Here is a 17,321-nt window from a genome sequence, read left to right as displayed (position 1 = left end):
AGGCCAGCGACCGGCCCCCTGCTGCTCTTGACTGCCAAGGGAAACCCACTGCCTCTGCTAGTTAGCTGCCATCTCCAGAAAGGATGTGTTCTCCGTTCTTCACGGGGTAGAGGGTAGGGTGGAGGATGGGGAGTCTTGGAACTAAGTTTTCAAAAATCGCCTCATCCTTTTTTCCTCAAGATACACAGATGCCCAACAAAGATTACCCAGAGAGACAAAAGAGGAATCTGAAAGACATTAGAAGGAAAGGCTACTTCCAGTTTCAATAAATGTGGATTGCTACCTTTTGCCAAGGCTGATTGAGCGTAATGTGGGCTCTGCCCTTAAAAAAGGTGAGAACCAGGTCACCTGGTGGCTCGTCGGTTAAGCGTCTGCCTTTGGCTCGGGTCATGATCTCAGGGTCCTGGATCAAGTCCTGCAATGGGTTCCCTGTTCAGTGGAGAGCCTGCTTCTCCTTCTCCCTTTGCCCCTCCTCCTCCCACTGTGTTCTCACATGCTCTTCTCTATCCCTTGCCCCTCCCAAATAAATAAATAAGTAATCTTCAAAAAAAAAAAAAAGGTGAGAACCTTAGGGCAGAGGGAGTCATCAGTGGGGCTTCAAGCTGAGTGCCTTGCATCACTCTACCCATGTCACCTGGGAGGTCTGAGACTAGAGCCAAAAGTGGCCCTAACAGGGTCCTCCCTGGGCTTCAGAGAATGGGGCTCCCACACTCATGACTAAATCCTCAAAAAGAAAAAAAATAAGGTGAGAACCTTGAAATCCTTCAGGATGCTCTTCTAATCTCAACCCTCCCCTCTCCAGCCTCTTCCTACCCCTCTTGGATTATCCAAGAGTCCTCAGACACCCACCCTTTGGGTAAGGAATGTATCTCCCCTGCCTTCCCAAAAAAAGTCATTTCCCATGTCTTGGTTTCTATCCATGTGAGGAGTAGGCTCTCAGGTGTCCTTAACTGTCTGCTACATAGCAGTGATGCTGCCCTCATTTATAGCAAAATGGAGAGCTTGCCATCAACATAGCAGAAGACTTTATAATGCTTAGGTAGGTAAATGAAATACTCCTCACGAGATTGCTCCTTAGCCCAAAGACAGAGAGGCCATTTTCCCAGTCTCTCTGCCTCTCTCCAAGGGCGCCCATCCTTAGTGCACCTGGGCATGAGACACTGCAAAGACATTCCTGCCCTCTGACAAGAATGTGTTTTCCACATCCACATTCAACTTACAGAACACCAGCCTCACCTTTGTAATTCGGATTTTTTTTGTAAGTTCGGGTACTGTCATAAAAGCATTTCTTGCAGCGGGTAGATATAACTGACTCAGGACTCGACTTGATACCTACGACACTCCTTTCAGACTGCTGATAGTTTACATTGTTTTCCAGATGTTCTTCCTCCTCTGAAGTAAATTGGAGCACCTTTCCCTCTCATCTCCCAAATCAATAATGTCCCAAGTCTGGCATCAAAAAATTAGAGGACACACCAACCTCTTGGTAAAATCAGGAGAAAATACTCATCAAACACTTTCAGAGTACTTGGGAATTCATTACACTTGGTCATTTTTAGTTCATTCATATATTCAACAATACTTATTGAGCAATGTGAATCAGGCACTGTGTTAGGTGCTGGAGATAAATGGCAAGCCGCACCCATTTCAAGAAAATGCCAGAGGCCACATTGATCATCTTTGTGGTAATCATATGTCCCAAGAAAGAACACATCTAACTCAGTGTGCTGCCTCCCAAAGACTTCTATACTTGATTCTGCAGAGGGGAGAGCTTCCTTTCCCCCATCCAATCACCTAAATTGATGCCTTGTAGGTTCTGAATGTTAAGCTGGAAGGCTGCATAGCACTGGGAGGACAGTGTGTGTGTAAATACTTCAGGAGTCCGTATTGAGACTGAACACCAGGCATCATATACCCCATAGCAAAGTCTCTTCTGCTCATATAGACTGTTTGACAATATTAGAAGTACAATCAGAGCTTTCTTAACGTTCCACTGGTGTGCTAGTGTGGGCACTGTAAAGCTCCGCTGGCCACGGTTTCTTATCAGATCTCAATGCCAACAATATACTTAGAATGAAGTTAATTGAATAGATTCTGGAAGAGTATCTTTTATTTTATTTTATTTTATTTTATTTTATTTTTTCATGAGAGACACACAGACAGAGGCAGAGACACAGGCAGAGGGAGAAGCAGGTGCCCTTCGGGGAGCCCGATGCGGGACTCGATCCCAGGACCCCAGGATCACGCCCTGAGCCAAAGGCAGACGCTCAACCACTGAGCTACCCAGGCGCCCCAGGAACCTCACTTTAAAATATATTTTTCTCAAGGGCTGGTGGGTAATGCTAGCTTTGCTTTCTACTTCTGTTAGGTCCTTTTTTTCATGGTTGACCTGCTAATGTTTATTGAAAGCTTGCAACATATGTGAGTCTTGGTCTAGAATTAGAATTAGCCACCCCCACCCTTCCACTCAGGGCTCCAGCATTTCAGAAATGCCCGAGACTGCAGGGACATGGCCCTCGAGGTCTTGGGCTTTGCTGTGGCTGCCGATGGGAGTACGAGATGCAGCCCTGAGGACGTAACATGCCTCTCCCCTGGGGAATATCACCCGTGCCTGCCAAGAGCTGAAGGAGGCAGACCCGATCCCACGTTACTCGCATTTTGCAGATATTGTTTCCCTTCCTTGAGTGCTCAAAGCTCTCAATCTGAGAACCGAGTAGTCACAGATACTTGTCACATGGCCCTGGAACTCAGCCTAAAATCTGAGGATCTTTGTGCTTGTTTGCAAATGCCGAGTTCTAATGCCATGGATTTTCCTAGGCCCTCCGAGTCAGGAAGACTGATGTATGTGCCCTTTTAACTCTGCACCGGGGCCATCTGTCCCTCTCTCCCGGGACCCGGCCTGCCCAGCCAGGAGGACGTGAGGCGTCGGACGTGCCCTTCCGGGCTCTCCGCAGCGGCACAGCGGCCACCTGGCACCCAGGTGCGGCTCCCTCTCCTGGCCGTTCCGCTGCACCTGCTGGGGCCCTGCGGTCAGGAGAGGTCGGCCCACAGGCACGTCTTGAGGACTTCATGTGATGACTGCAGTTCTAGGAAGGAGACAAGAAGACAAGAGAAAAGAGGTGCTCTGTAGCCACCTATCAGCTCCTCGCTGCTCAGGAGCCCTGGCCGGGGCCTTTCCCTTTTGGTTTGCTTTAAAAAAAAAATTCATGGGGATCCCTGGGTGGCGCAGCGGTTTGGCACCTGCCTTTGGCCCAGGGCGCGATCCTGGAGACCCAGGATCGAGTCCCACGTCGGGCTCCCGGTGCATGGAGCCTGCTTCTCCCTCTGCCTGTGTCTCTGCCTCTCTCTCTCTCTCTTTCTCTCTCTGTGACTATCATAAATAAATAAAAAATTAAAAAAAAATTCACTAACTAATTCCTCTGTAAGCGTTGACAGGCAATCACTTGGTTCCCCATTCCGTTTCAAAAGTGAGTTTCAGAGAAGCCTGCCAGGATCATCTGAGGATGCCTTGAAGGAGAAATGACATCTTAATTCATTCTCAAGATGCCAGTCACGTGGCCATGGCCAGGACTTTGGGGCTGTGAGCAGCGAGAACAAGGAATTCTGCTTTTGGAAACGGCTCTCCCGTCGGATCAGCACGTCACTCCCCTTGATGCACAAAGGCTTAGGGGCACACACGTGTGCAATCAGGTTACAGCGTCCCTTGCCCCCAAGTCCCCTCCTTGGCCCCAGCGGTCCCGGCCCATCCTGTATAATCGTGGCTTAGGTTACCAGGGTTGTGTCTGGAAAGAATCAAAGGGTTTGACCTTCAAGAGGCAAGCCTCCAGGGAAGGGGTAGTTCTATTTTCAGGATGTGGATAATGAGCAGCAGGGGTGGGCAAGCCCCACTCCAGCATCCGAGTCTTTGTGCAGCAAGTAGGGCGAAGTAGGGCATCCAGCGGCCTTCTTTTGACCCCAATCTAAACCACCCCCCAAATGGCACGGATGCGGAAGGTGTGGATGGAAGAGGAGAGGACGCATCCCCCAGGTGACCACCAGGGGTCAGTGGGGTGCCTCCGGCAGGCATCCCCAGAGGCCAGGCAGCACCGGCTTCTCTGGGTTTCTTTGGGTCGGGGTGAGAGGGCCCCTCACCTTCCCTTGGCAGAAGGGGTCTGGCCTCAGGTAGGAGGAAAGGCCCTAGACCAGCGCCAATGCAGTGTCCAGCCTGGGGCCGTGTCCAGCCCCCTGTCTGTTTGCTTTGGGAACAACCCAAGGACACATCTTAGCTTTCGAGAGAAGTGAAAGTGGAAAACATTGCACAACAAAAAGCCCCAGGAAAACCGTATACACACCCATCCCCTTGGCCTGCTCTGCTTTCCTGCTCCCCAATGGCAGAGGTGCCAGGTCCCTCTTCCTGATTCCCAGTTCCCTTTGGGGACCTGCCTAAGGCAGTTTGATGCGGCTTTTCTTCCCTTGGGTGAAGTCTTTTACCAGGTGTCTGCGGTCTCCAAACCAGCAGAGATGAGCAAGTGCCATAGTTGGGTGGGGTGGAGGGCTGGCTGCAGCCGCAGAAAGGGACAATCTCTTGCCTCCCAAGTATCCAGGATGTGGGGTTGGTCACTGGAGACTAGGCCAGAGGCGGCCTCAGGCCCAAACCGGAGCTGATGTCAGTGAGAGCCTGTGGAATATTCCTGGCCATGATTTTCTGTGTGGCTGGTCCGGTTTAGCTTTACCACAGAGCCGCAGAAGCAGCTGGATTGCCAGATCACGTGATAGGAGCTGAGAGGGTGACACACTTCCTTTTGGTACCCAGGGGGCCCGCGCCCTGTGGCAAACGCTTCCTGCAAAGCTGAGTGGGGAATCCTAACAGGCCGAAAGGGGATGGGTTGGTCTGCTTGCCAGCCCTCCCTCAGGTGAAAAGTTGGGGTTCTGAAACCCTGGAATTACTATGTTTAGCCCAGATGCCAATTTCTCTCTCTCAGGTAGTTTTCAAAATTGGAAACCAGTTTTCTTTGTTGGGACCGCTACCCATGAAGTCCACAGAATCACGTGTTACGCCAGCAAAAATGTTTTTACTCCCACAAGATAGCCACTTATTTGGGGGGAAAGCAAGCTCCTGGTTTGTGTTTACTTGGCAGCGCTGGGGAAAGCGGGGAATGTCAGAAAGTTCGGTAGCCAAGTAAGGACACAGTTCCCAGACTTTCCCTACCCATCCGTGGTTGCCAGAGTAACAGCCCCCCAAAGGTCCAGGTCCTCATCCTTGGTACCAGTGAATGGATTACCTTATATGGTAAAAGGGACGTGCGGATGCTTCAGAAACTTCACATTAAGGCTCTAGAAGGGTGAGATTATCCTGGATGATCTGGGTGGGGCCAAGGCAATCACAAGGTTCCTACGAGGAAGAGGGAGGCTGGAAAATCAGTCGGAGGCGTGACAACAGAAGTAAAGGTCAGAGATCTGAAGTCCTGCGCTGACTTTGGAATGAAGGAAGGGTCCTGAGCCAGACAATGCAGGTGGCCGCTGGAGGTGGAACAGGCGGGGCAACGCAGCCTGCAGCCCTGCTGATCCATTCTGACCTCTGGAGCTTGTAAAAGAACAAATCTGAGCATCCCTACACTAACACAAACCTCAGCTTTGTTCTTCCAAGGGCTGAAAAACAAACGCAACTCCTCGGGAAGCCAAAGATGCCATAAATCAAGATGCGCGGTGAGATCTGAAAGTTGAGGGAGCGGTGTGCAAGCCTGGGCGTGCAAGGAAGTGTGGCAGCCAGGGCAGATGTAAACAACCCCTCCCAACAGATCTCACCTTGACAACGTGAGGAGGAGGGTAGTTCTGGCTTCCAGACATCCTCCTTCCTCCCACATCTGCAGGAACACGTCCCTTTTTCAGGACACCTCGCATTTGCACTTTCTCTGATTGAAAAGGTGAAATCGGGCAGCCCGGGTGGCTCAGCGGTTTAGCGCCTGCCTTCAGCCCAGGGCATGATCCTGGGGACCCGGGATCGAGTCCCACGTCGGGCTCTCTCCATGGAGCCTGCTTCACCCTCTGCCTGTGTCTCTGCCTCTCTGTCTCTGTGTAATAAATACATCTTTAAAAATTAAAAAAAAAGAAAAGGTTAAATGCTAAAAGAATTGTAATACGTTAATTCCCACTAGAGTCCTAATGACCCGTTGGTTTTTTCCTCCCAGAGCAATTTGCATTTGAAAAACAACACGCCCACCGGAGATCACGCAGACCCTAAGGAACAAGGAACCGAAGCAGCCAAATCTTTCTCGGGAAGAAGGCCACGTGCAGACGAAGGCAGAGATGCAGTGATGCATCGCCCAGCCAAGCAACAGCAGCTTGCCAGCAGCCCGCCCGAGCTAGGAGGGAGGCCTGGGACAGATCCTCCCGCACAGCCCCGGAAGGAACCCTGACAATCTGATCTCAGACTTGGGCCTCCAGGTCTGAGAGACAGTGGATTTCTGGGAGGCCACCCAGTTGGTGGCACTTTGTTACAATGACCCCAAGAAACTACCAGAATAGCTTTCAGATGCTGGGCAAGGAGTGGAAATGAGCCGAGTGGGCGGGCCCGGCAGGGGGCTCTGGAGGCTAAGTACCCCATCAGCCTGCAGGTGAGGGTGGAAGGCGGAGCCCAGACAAGCCCTGTGCTCCCAGCCTCAGCAAGGAATCCCACGAGGACGAGGAGGTCACGCAGAGCGTGGAGCTAGGCTCACCACACGCCCAGAGTGGATGAGCCACAGCAGAAACAGAAACTCTGATCACTCCCTGCGTGCAGCCAAGAATCCTGCGTGACCAGTCTGCCCTCCTGGATCACCACGTGTGCGGCACACCCCGTCCCCCCCAATACCTGACACTGTCACCAGCATCTAGGAACCTCTCAGAAGGGAAAGCCACATCTGGGGGCTGTCCGAGAACACAAGTCTTAGGAAGAGTTTGGAGGGCTGGACACCTCCCTTCCCTGCTCCTGCAGCCTCCCTGGCAGCAAGGACTCAAGGTCAAAGGAGGCCTGGAGGCTCTGCAATTCAGCTTGGGAGCTGAAACCTCCTGGGACGACTGCTTCAGGGACCGGTGAGGTGGCGGGAATCCTATCCTAATAAAAGCAAGTCATTTGCCATCTGGCGGCCTTGGCTCCAATTTTCCAGAAAGCTGGAGCCAGGCCCAGTCAATTCCTGCTTTCTTTCTCTGAAGCAGGAGAGAAGGGGCTCTCAGGTGTGTCTCCCTGGTGGCGGGGGGCTCCCCACGAGGAGGAAGGGGGGCTGGGAAAACCAGTCTCTTTCACCTGTGAGCCTGAGTGGCAATCAGGTGGGATCGAGCCTGAAGCCAGGCTCATGGTGGGCCTCACGGCGTGGTGGGCCCTGCTGAATCAGGACTTGGGAGAGGAAGTCTGGAGAGGGCTTTAAGGTGTTTTCTCTTTTCTCTGGGACACCCTGCACAGCCCGGACGTTGGGGCAGCTCTGTGGCAAGCGACCTACCAGGTCGGCGGATACTCAAACATGTGCGAGAAGCCTGGGGTGGCCTCAGTCTTCCAGGCTGGGGCAGGACTCCTGCGTTTGCTTCTCAGCTCTGCTGGGAACTGGTGCTAAGCATTTGCAAGAACCTTCACTTCCCAGGGTTTGGGTTCCCCCAACTGTCAAAGGGCCACAGCATCTTGTTTTTGGCCCATCCTGTTTCCCCTGGCCGGGATGCTGATGGGCCAGTTTCTGGAGGCAGATGCGGTACTTTAGAGACAGGCTGGAGGTCAGCGCGGGCCTGGAGAGAGCGGAACCGGGCGGTTAATGACAAGAATGAGGGGGGCAGAGCAGAGACCGTGGAGGTGAGGGGGGCAGGGCAAGAGGCGGCCGGGAGGACAGAGGAACCATTGTGCGGACTGGAACCGGGGCCAGAGGGCTCTGCCCCCCAACCTCCCTCCCACTGAGCCCCCGGAGGCCGGAGCAAGAACCCAGCAGGCCCCCCTCACCCCCCGCCCCCGCCTCCCCGCCCCTCGCCCGCCGGGGTTCTGGTCACCCCGCCCCCGCCCGGCCCTGCCACCCCCGGGGCTCCAGCCTGGGGCGCTCGGGAGGAAGAGAGGGACCCTGCAGCGGGCGAGCTTTCTCACCACGGACTCCTGCACCGCCAGGTCTTCCCTTCCCTGTGCCTCAGTTTCCACCAGGTTCCAAGGTTTAACGCAGCGGCTCCTCAGGCCTGAATGAAGTGCCCTCCCGAGCGGGGGAGAGGGGGAGGCTGCCCTGGCCTCCGCAGGCACCTCGCTCCCAGGCTGCGATCTCGGGGAGCACCCGCCCGAGCCCCGCGTTTTCGCGGCGCCTAATCCAGGCTTCGACCGTAGGCTTCACTGGAGGGGACATGGGGAGGGGAGGGGAGGGGAGGAGGACGAGGCGGGGGAGGAGGGGTTGGCGGGCTGTCCCTGGCCCTCTGGCTCCCGCACCGAGCCGCCGCCTCTTCCTCCTCCTCCTCCTCCTCCTCCTCCTCCTCCTCCTCCGCCGCCGCCGCCGCTCGTCCCCGCGTCGCGTGACCACGGCACTGCGGCTGCAGCGCAGCGGTCCCCCGGGTTCGGGTTCCCGGGGAGTGGGGGTGGGGGGTCCGGAGGTCCGGGGCCGCGGCTGCGGCTGCGGCTGCGGCGCGGCGGGAGGGCAGGACGCCCCGGCTCCTTCCCCCCGGTTCTTAGTCCTGCGGAGTTTCTCGAGCCCGGGGCGCGTCGCTGAGTCACCTTCCCGGAACGGGCTCGGGGCGCTCGGGACCGGCCGGGGCCTCCCGGGGGCCGCGCCAGGCGGGGGCGCGCACCGCTGCGACGCGCGCCGAGCCGCGGGGCCCCGGGCCCGCGCGTCCCTCCCCGCGGGGGACCTCGGGCGCCGCCCCCCAGGTGCTGGGAAACGGGGCCGGGCTGCCCGCGTCCCCCGGAAGGGACCCCACGGAGGCGTGCCCGAGGGACGGCGCCGCGGGACCTGCCTGTTCCCGATCCTCGGGGGCGCTGGGGAGAGCGAGGCGGGGGGGCGGTGGCTGCAGGTGTGGGCGCGAGAGCCCGCGGCCGCCTGGCCCGACCCGGGTGAGGCCTCCCCTAACTTTGGCCGCACCTGGTCAGGGCGCCTAGTCGGCCGTGGCGACGTCCTCCTCCGGGTCTCCGCAAACAACCCCCCAGGGACTTAACTCGTTGGTGGCGGACACGTTCAGGTCAGACCCTTGCCCACGACACGTATATCACACGCGCGCGCGCACACGGACACACACGCATCTCCGTTTGCCTCCGTCGAAGCGAGGACTCCCGGGGCGCTCGCATCCTCCCGCCGAGCCAGAGGAGGCGGCGGGGCCGCTGCCCCGCGTGTGGCCCTCGGATCCCGACCGGGCCCCCCAGACCTAGGTTACAACGCCGGGTCCCCTCCCGCGGGTGAGGGGCGCGGGCCTGGGTCGCCCGCTGCGGGGTAGCCTCTCGGTTTCCTCTGGGGAAAGATCCAACTTTTATGGGTCTCGACCAGGCCCCCTCCTCCGGTCCGCGGCCGCCTACGCCCCACGCGGGCGGGTGGATGGACGCCCGGCTGCCCCGGGCTCCGGGGGCTGCGCGGCGAGGCTGCCCGCCAGGAGCCAAAGCAGGCGGCAGAGAGTCGCCTGGGCGCGGGGCGCGGGGCGGGGGGCGGGGGGCCCCGAGGGGTCTGGGCCTCGGGTCCCAGTGGGCTGGGGCGCAGCGCGCGACGGGGGAAGACCCCGCGGCCGGAGGTGGCGGCGTCCGGGGACAGCCGAGGGGCCGCTCCGACCCGGGGCGCCGCGGCGAGTTCGCGTCCCCCCTGCGCGCCCGGGACGCTGAGCCCCGCGCCTCGCCGACTCCCGCCCCGCGCGGCGCCGCCTTCTCTCCGGCAGCTGGGCCGGGCCGCGGGCGCTGACCGGGCGGGAGGCGGCGCCGTGAGGCTGGGGGCGGGCAGGCCCAGGCCGCGCCAGGCGCCGGTTCCACCCCCGAGCGCGGGGAGCGCGGGGAGCGCGGGGTGTGGCCAGGCCGCGGCGCCTGGCGGCGAAGTTGAGCTAAAAGTTTGAGGCCAGAGGCGGGGAGGCCGCGCAGCCAGCGCTCCTGCGGCGCTCGGGTCGTCGCTCAGACGGGGCCGGCCGAGCCCAGTCCGCCCTCGGCCGCTGCAGGGCACGGAGGTGGCGCCTCCCCCAGCAAACCGGACCGACTGGGTAGGGCCGCCGCCCGGCTCCTCGCCGCTCGCGGCCCCTGGGCGCCCGCTCTGCGCCCGGCGCGGGGAGGCGGCGGCGGCGGCGGGGCTCGGCTCGGCTCGGCTCGGCTCAGCCCTCGCGGGCCCCCGCGCTGCTCCCGCGGGCGAGGCGCTTGTCCCGGCGGCTCCGGGCGCTTCGAGCCCCGCGATGTCCGCTCACGTTCTGGCATTTTTACGCCGCGGGACCCCTGTGCCCCCGGCAGCCCCGGGGGCGGCGAGGAGCCACGGGGCTCTGCCTCCTCGTCGGGCCGGGACCGACGCCGCTGAGAGGGGAGCCCCCGGGGCCTGACCCTCCGCTCTGCGGGGTGGGGGGGCTCGGGCCGGGCCGGGAGCGCCCGCGGGCGCCAGACCGCGGCTCTCTGCACCTCGCGGGGGGCGGGCGATGCCCGAGCGCGCGGCTCCCCGCGCCGCGTCCGACGGTGCAGCCGGGCGCTCCCCGCCGCCGCGGGCCGCTCGGGGCTCCGCCAGCGCTGTCTCCTCTCCCTCAGATCCCGCAGCCGCAGGGGATGACGCGGGCGCCCCCGCGGCCCCGGCTCCGGGCGGGGAGGGCGAGCCCCTCGGCCGGCACCGCGACGCGCGCCTGGGCAGCGCCGATAAGGAGCTGAAGGCAGGGGCCGCCGCCGCGCGCAGCTCCCCTACAGCGCTGGGGACGCCCCGGCAGCGCGAGCCGCGGGTCGAGGTTATGGACTCAGGTTCGTGGGGCCCCGGGGGGCAGGGGCTGCCGGGGGCGGGGTTCTCTTCCTCCCTTGCCAGGAAGAACGGCCCGCGGCAGCCGGGGAAGGAGAGGGGCGGAGGACAGCCGGAGCACTTTTCCCGACGAGGCCAGAAGCCGGTCCGCCCCTAGCCGAGGACCGGGGTGTCCTGCCCCCCCCGGCCCCCCAGGACGCCGGGGCCTCCTGCCAGGCTCTGTTGGCTCCATCACCCGGGGATTTCAGGCCCGCGTTTCCACCCCGGCGCCCCCGCTGTGAGCCGCGGCCCCCTAGTGGCCGGTTGGGGACGCGGCCCCGTGGGGCTTGTTTTGCAGCGGGCGGCGCGCGCAGCCTGCTCCCCCGGCCCTGCCGCGTGCTGATCCTGGTAAACCCGCGCGGAGGCAAGGGCAAGGCGCTGCAGCTCTTCCGCAGCCACGTGCAGCCCCTGCTGGCGCAGGCCGAGGTCTCCTTCACGCTGATGCTCACTGGTGAGTGCCTCCCGGGGCGTTGCGGGAGCAGCCGCCCCCCCCGCCCCCCTGGACCCCCGTGGCCACCCTGTCTCTCCGCAGAGCGGCGGAACCACGCTCGGGAGCTGGTGCGCGGGGAGGAGCTGGGGCGCTGGGATGCGCTGGTGGTCATGTCCGGAGACGGGCTGATGCATGAGGTGAGGCCTGCCCCGAGGGGCTGGGGGGGGGGGCGTGCTGCTCAGGCTGAGCCCCCCCCCCCCCCCCGGCTCCCCACAGGTGGTGAACGGGCTCATGGAGCGGCCCGACTGGGAGACTGCCATCCGGAAGCCCCTGTGCAGCCTCCCCGCCGGCTCTGGTAACGCGCTGGCAGCTTCTCTGAACCATTATGCCGGGTGAGAGCCCAGGGCCAGAGTGGACCTGTTTTCCCTCAGTGCCACCCTCCCACCAGGTTTTCTAAGTTCCCGTATATGGCATAACGTCTATTTCCTCTCTTCTGGAGCCTCCACCCTCAGTTCTGGGGCCCTCCCTGGGTGACCAGCGGGTACCTCCTCCTGTGCCATCTGTCATTCCCCCCAGCGCCCTAGGGACGCAGCGTTCCTTTGCCCGCTTCACGTCCTCGGGCAGAGGAGCAAGGCGCACGCATGAGGCCTCCTGCCCTGCACCATCTGACCTTTCTCCCCTGCAGCTACGAACAGGTGACTAATGAGGACCTCTTGACCAACTGCACGCTTCTGCTGTGCCGCCGGCTGCTGGCACCCATGAACCTGCTGTCACTGCAGACAGCCTCCGGGACGCGCCTCTTCTCCGTGCTTAGCCTGGCTTGGGGCTTCATTGCTGACGTGGATCTGGAGAGCGAGAAGTTCCGGCGTCTAGGGGAGATGCGCTTCACTCTGGGCACCTTCCTGCGCCTGGCGGCCCTGCGTGTCTACCAGGGCACACTGGCCTACCTCCCCGTGGAAAGGGTGGTCTCCCAAGTGCCCACCTCCCCTGCTGTGGACCGGCAGAACCAGCAGGGTCCTACAGATGTGCACCTCGTACCCCTGGAGGAGCCAGTGCCCTCACACTGGACGGTGGTACCAGAGCAGGACTTCGTGCTGGTGCTGGCCCTGCTGCACTCACACCTGGGCAGCGAGATGTTTGCTGCCCCCATGGGCCGATGCCGGGCTGGCACTATGCACCTGTTCTACGTGCGGGCAGGTGTGTCTCGGGCCATGCTGCTGCGCCTCTTCCTGGCCATGGAGAAGGGCAGGCACATGGAGTATGACTGTCCCTACCTGGTGTATGTGCCTGTGGTTGCCTTCCGCCTGGAGCCCAAGGATGGGAAGGGGGTGTTTGCTGTGGACGGGGAGCTGATGGTCAGTGAGGCTGTGCAGGGCCAGGTGCACCCAGACTACCTCTGGATGGTCAGTGGCTGCATGGAGCCCCCAGCCAGCCAGAAGCCTCCCCAGGGACCATCTCCAGAAGAGCCCTTGTGACTGTGGGCCTTGCCGTGCTTTAGCCTCCTTGGTCAACTCTGGCAGGACCCTCTCCACCCTTCCGCCAGTACTGGAGGGCCTGTCCGCAGCTCATGTGCCAGGGAGGAGGAGGACCCCTGAAGACGGTGGGAAGGTAGAGGCTGTGCTTTGGGAGGGCAGGCTCTGCCTACCAAAGGCCAGCATGAGGCTCTGGGCCAGGAGCCCAGCTGGTTGGGCCTCCCTGCCTACAGAAGCCACTCCCATTTTGTTTCTGGGAGCCCAACCCCATGAATTAAATACAAATAAAGTGACATTCCCAGCCTCCTGGTCTTATCCTGGGTGTTGGGGCAGGAATGGGGTCTTGCTCCTGCCAGGGCTCTAGAACTTAATGCCCAGTGGTGGGCAGTGGATTGGCAGTGCATAGTCCTGACTCCTGGTAAGTGTCATTTTGGTGGTGGGCACAGGATCAGGGCTAGTCTAGGCTTCTTTTTGGGCAGGAGTTAGGGTCCTGCCCCAGTGATTATACCATTTTTGGCCTGGGAGAAGCCAGGGAGCTCAACCAACTGTCCAGCCCCATGTGGAAGACAAACTCAGAGCTAGAATGTCTTACCCAGGACCACACAGCCAGCTAGTCTCCGTGAAGAGGGAAAAGGTCGGAGTTTGGGAGCATTAGGGAGATTAGCAAGGAGCAACAGTCAAAATGGCAGGCGGTTGGAAAGAAGTCCTCTATCCCTCCAGGGGGGCTCCAGGGCTCCCCCAGCCTCCTCTACCCTACACTGCCAGGCCCCTGTGGGGCACGAGTTAGAAGGAAGCAGAAGAGCGGGGCAGATCACCAGGCCCCCAAACTGGTAATCATTTTGACTTAAAGCCCAGGCTGGGTGCTTGGATGTCGGCTCCCCCAGAGGCTGGAAGGTGCTGACCTGGCCAAACTGGTCAATCAGAGGCCTGGGGACTGCCGCCGTGAACCTTCCTGGCAACTGGTCTTGCCTTCCCCTGGGGAGGGACGTGTGAGGTGCCCCAGAGGGGAAGAAAGGCGACAGAGCCCAGATGAATGGCAGAGGCAGGTTTAATGGTGCCACCTTGTCTTTTTTGTACATTGTAATGAGCCAAACAAAAAAAAAAAAATGCAAGTAAAAAAAAAAGTTTAATCACACAGCACTTTATACAGATATCTTAAGCAGTAGGCATTCACATCTCCACATGAACAACGCACTGGGAAGCACAGCCCCACCAGTCACTCTGGATGTTTCTCAAACGAGATACCGACTCAGGGCTCTAAGAGCCGCAGCCTGCGGCGCGGCCCCGTCCTTCCCCGCGGCTGCTGCCCGCTGGGTGCTTGTGACACAGCACAGGTGTGGAGCCGGCTTAAGGCGGACAAGACGCATCATGCTTTGGCTTCTTTTTTTTTTTTTTTTTTGTCTTTTTTTTTCTAATAAGAGTTAATATCTTTGCTTTTGAGATTTATTTTCTTTCAACCTTAAATATTACATACATACACCAAAAATTACATAGCTGCAATGTGCTCAACAGCATCCTCTTAACCTGGAGCTTCACATTATCAAAAGCTTAGAAAACTTGTAAACCTCTGGGCCTGTCTCTGTGAGGGAGGAGAACCCCCGCGGGCCACCTCTCTCTCCCCGGATTGAGCCCGCAGAGTCTGTAAGCGACAGGAGACCGCGGGTAGGGGCTGGCTCCTTCCTTCTGTGTTCCGCGAGCTAGGGGCCACCTCCCAGGCTCAGCATGTGATAGCGGGAGGGCAGAGTGTGAGAGAGGCCCGAGCACTGGCTCTGGCCTTGTTCCGCTGCGCTTCCGCCTCCTGGGGCCCTGGGGCGGGGTTGGGCAGGGAGCGGCCCCGCGGCGGCCCAACACTGCCATCCGCCAGCCACCTGGGACGCCAGAGCAAGGCACCTACCGCTGTTTTTTCCAGCAGCTCCCTGGTTCTCATTCCGTGTCACCTGTGAGGGCTGCCACCCCTCCCGGGTGTCCCCCTGAACCCAGCCCGGTCCCAACCTCTCTTAGAGAGCAAGTTCAACAGGCCTGAGGGTTGTCCTGTGGTACACAGTCCAGAGCGGAGCCAGGAGTTGGTGACAGCAGCTACAACTCCCCAGCTGGGGGACGAGGAAGGACCTGGTGGTGATGGCAGCAGGGGGGCCCGGGGCCAGGGAAGCTCCAGGGGGCACTGAAGAGGGTGGAAAGGGACTGGGGGAAGCGCTGGAGCCGCCCACGCTTCATGCACGCACATCCGCTCTGCTGCTGGGCTGTGCGGGCCCACAGACAGCCCCCAAGGCAGGCCCTCGGAACCCCGCACCTCCGACCCAAGATGGGCACGGCCAGGAAGCAAGTGCCAGGACGCTCTGCCTGGGTGACAAGTGGAAAGACCAGCAGCAGGTTCCAGATTCTCTTTGCCACAGGGGACCGGCCTGTCAAAAGATTGCTTCGGGGAAGAAACGGCAGCATCTCAAGAAACTCCTTGCACTTCAGCATCAAACTCACCTTGGGGAGAGGGCAATGAGGGGCTTTTGCATCGGGGACAGAGGAGAAAACGGGAAGACGGGCGATTCCGGGGGAGGGAGTGAGCGGGCAGCAGCTGGCCTCTCCCCACGTGACATTCCTTCCTCCAGGGTGGCAGCTACTTGTCCTCCGCGCTCTCAGGCATGCCTGCCTCTAGCAGAGCGGCCCGGAACTGCGTCAGGACACCCCGGATGCTCTTGATGAAACCCTTAGAAAGTGGGAAGAGAGGGAAGCCGATGTCAGGGTAGCCACTCTTCTCAGGCAAGAAGCTCCGGTAGCTCTTTCTCCGCTTCTTTGGTTTGACACTGGGTGGCACCGGGGTGTCAGGCGCTGCCTCCGAAGTCTGGTCTGTGCGGTCCCTGCTAGCTGAGGCCGGGCCCTGGGCGCCGCCCTCCGAGTCTGAGCCCTGGGAGGCCTCGCCAGCGGCCAGCCCTCCGTCCTCAGGTTCTTCTCGGCCGTAGTCTGAGAGCTCGGCCACAGCAGGCGGCTCCGGGGAGCTGCTGTCCTTGGGGATCCCGTTGGGCAGCGCGTGGGCCCTCTCCAGCAAGGCGTGGGTTTCCAGCCAGGACTCGATGCGGCTCACCAGCCGCCAGCCGCCAGTACGGAAGTGCTGCCGGATTTCCTGCTCGAAGACTTCAGGGGGCCGCCGCACCAGCTGGGTCATGGACTGGACCACGCGGATGAGCGCCATCTCGTTGTAGCAACGACTGTTCTCGTACCCCTCCTGCAGGCCCCGGTCGCTGTCGAAGCCAGCTTCATTGTAGTAGGGTTCATTCACCAGGATCAGACCTGTGGGCGTTGGGGTGGGAAGCCCATGAGGGCTGGCCTGAGGACCCCTGGAGGGCAGCCAGAGCTACGGGTGGGAGCTGGAGACAGAGGCCTGTGTCTCCGCAACCCCCAGCAGCTCTCCCGACCACCAGCCCTCCCCCGACACCGTACCTTGGATGGAGATGAGCACCTGGAGAAGGCTGGATTTGCTCGTCCACCTCTCCGTCCCCTGAAACACATGTGCACACAGCATGATCGACTCTGTCCAGACACCCGCTCCCGACAGGCTGTCCTCCCACCCCGACGGTGCTGGCATTACACTCACCTTTCCAATCCAGGTGCCCAGGAGGCTGACACACACCTTCCCGTTGTCATACAGGTTGGGGTTCAGGCGGCCACTGCACTGGGAGAGGTAGCAAAAGTGGGGGGGCACGGCTGGGTAGATGTTGGGCAGCTGGATGTCAAACAAGTAGAGGCCATCCTCGTAGGGGGTGCGAGTGGGGCCCTTGATCAGGGCTGAGAAAAGGTCCTAGAGGGAGGGAAGGCTGAGGTCGGTGCGGGCTGCTGCACGCGGCACCTGTGTGGATCGGGGGGAGGAAGAACAGCGCCCTGGGATTCCAGATGCCACCAGCTACGGAGAAGCTAAATGGAACTATTTCTGTGCGGGCCTACACGGCATCTTTTAACTCCTGGTATAAATGGAATCATCCAAACTGTTTTTTTATCATTAAGTCATTACTTTGAAGATTCATTTCTTAAAACACCTGCCCTGACCCCCTCTGCCCTCAGGCCAACAACAATTACAACTAGTCAGAAGATGAAAGAACATTCCAAGGTGGCAAGGCTATACTTGCTTTTAGGGAACCAGAGGAACAGGGGATCTGGAACCCCAGTGGAAAAGCTGGCAGACCACCAAAGAAACTCGGGTCATTAAGTCATTAGGGAGACTGCCTCCAGACAGTTGAAATCTGTGTATCGGGGTGGGGGGTGGCATCCACTATTACAGCAACACACGTGACACTGGGTGATGTAAAAACAGCAAGGGCAGAGTACTGCCCGGTGCCACCCCGCAGGCCTTGAGATAATGCACTGCGCCATTTGTCCCTGCGAGTAAGCCCTGGAAAAAGTGCTGTTCTCTCCTCAGCAGAGCTGAGACAGGTTGGAATTTTCAAGTTTTACTAAAACTCAAGCAAAAGCAAAGATGTCACCAAGAACCCTGAGCAGCAGGGGCGGGGGGATGGGGTAACTGGGTGA

At 60.0% G+C, this 17,321-nt stretch overlaps 2 protein-coding genes and 1 long non-coding RNA gene across 12 annotated transcripts in view; 1 reads left to right on the top strand and 2 right to left on the bottom strand.

The window, feature by feature from the left end:
• Positions 1–2,201: 2,201 nt before the first annotated feature.
• On the bottom strand, positions 2,202–8,407 carry LOC106559235. 6 transcript variants are annotated; one of them, XR_005364188.1, is made up of 4 exons: positions 8,078–8,388; positions 7,455–7,731; positions 5,262–6,067; positions 2,202–3,086 (listed from the first exon to the last, which is right to left on the bottom strand). It is a non-coding gene; the product is annotated as an uncharacterized LOC106559235 (long non-coding RNA). The 6 variants fall into 6 exon arrangements; XR_005364191.1 differs by lacking the exon at positions 2,202–3,086 and having other exon boundaries at positions 5,032–5,692; positions 5,785–6,067; positions 8,078–8,382; XR_005364190.1 differs by lacking the exon at positions 2,202–3,086 and adding an exon at positions 6,830–6,885 and having other exon boundaries at positions 5,032–6,067; positions 8,078–8,375.
• Positions 8,408–9,497: 1,090 nt separating this feature from the next.
• Positions 9,498–13,110, top strand: SPHK1 (sphingosine kinase 1). The gene is made up of 7 exons (XM_038549486.1): positions 9,498–9,837; positions 9,988–10,140; positions 10,667–10,870; positions 11,203–11,355; positions 11,437–11,531; positions 11,611–11,726; positions 12,020–13,110. The coding sequence occupies exons 1-7, from the start codon at positions 9,498–9,500 to the stop codon at positions 12,807–12,809; spliced, it is 1,851 nt and encodes a 616-aa protein (XP_038405414.1). The 3' UTR covers positions 12,810–13,110.
• Positions 13,111–13,836: 726 nt separating this feature from the next.
• UBE2O (ubiquitin conjugating enzyme E2 O) overlaps positions 13,837–17,321 on the bottom strand; it is a 56,318-nt gene continuing 52,833 nt past the window's right edge. For all 5 annotated transcript variants that reach the window (XM_038546514.1, XM_038546516.1, XM_038546515.1 and 2 more), the window contains exons 16-18: positions 16,393–16,596; positions 16,239–16,296; positions 13,837–16,088 (exon numbers count right to left, since the gene is read on the bottom strand). In XM_038546514.1, coding sequence (XP_038402442.1) covers positions 15,418–16,088; positions 16,239–16,296; positions 16,393–16,596 — 933 coding nt within the window. In that variant the 3' untranslated portion in view covers positions 13,837–15,417. The remainder of the gene's footprint in view (positions 16,089–16,238; positions 16,297–16,392; positions 16,597–17,321) is intronic.

This window comes from Canis lupus, chromosome 9 (assembly GCF_011100685.1).
Source record: "Canis lupus familiaris isolate Mischka breed German Shepherd chromosome 9, alternate assembly UU_Cfam_GSD_1.0, whole genome shotgun sequence".
Taxonomy (NCBI): domain Eukaryota; kingdom Metazoa; phylum Chordata; class Mammalia; order Carnivora; family Canidae; genus Canis; species Canis lupus.
This window is presented reverse-complemented; position numbering and strand designations above follow the sequence as displayed.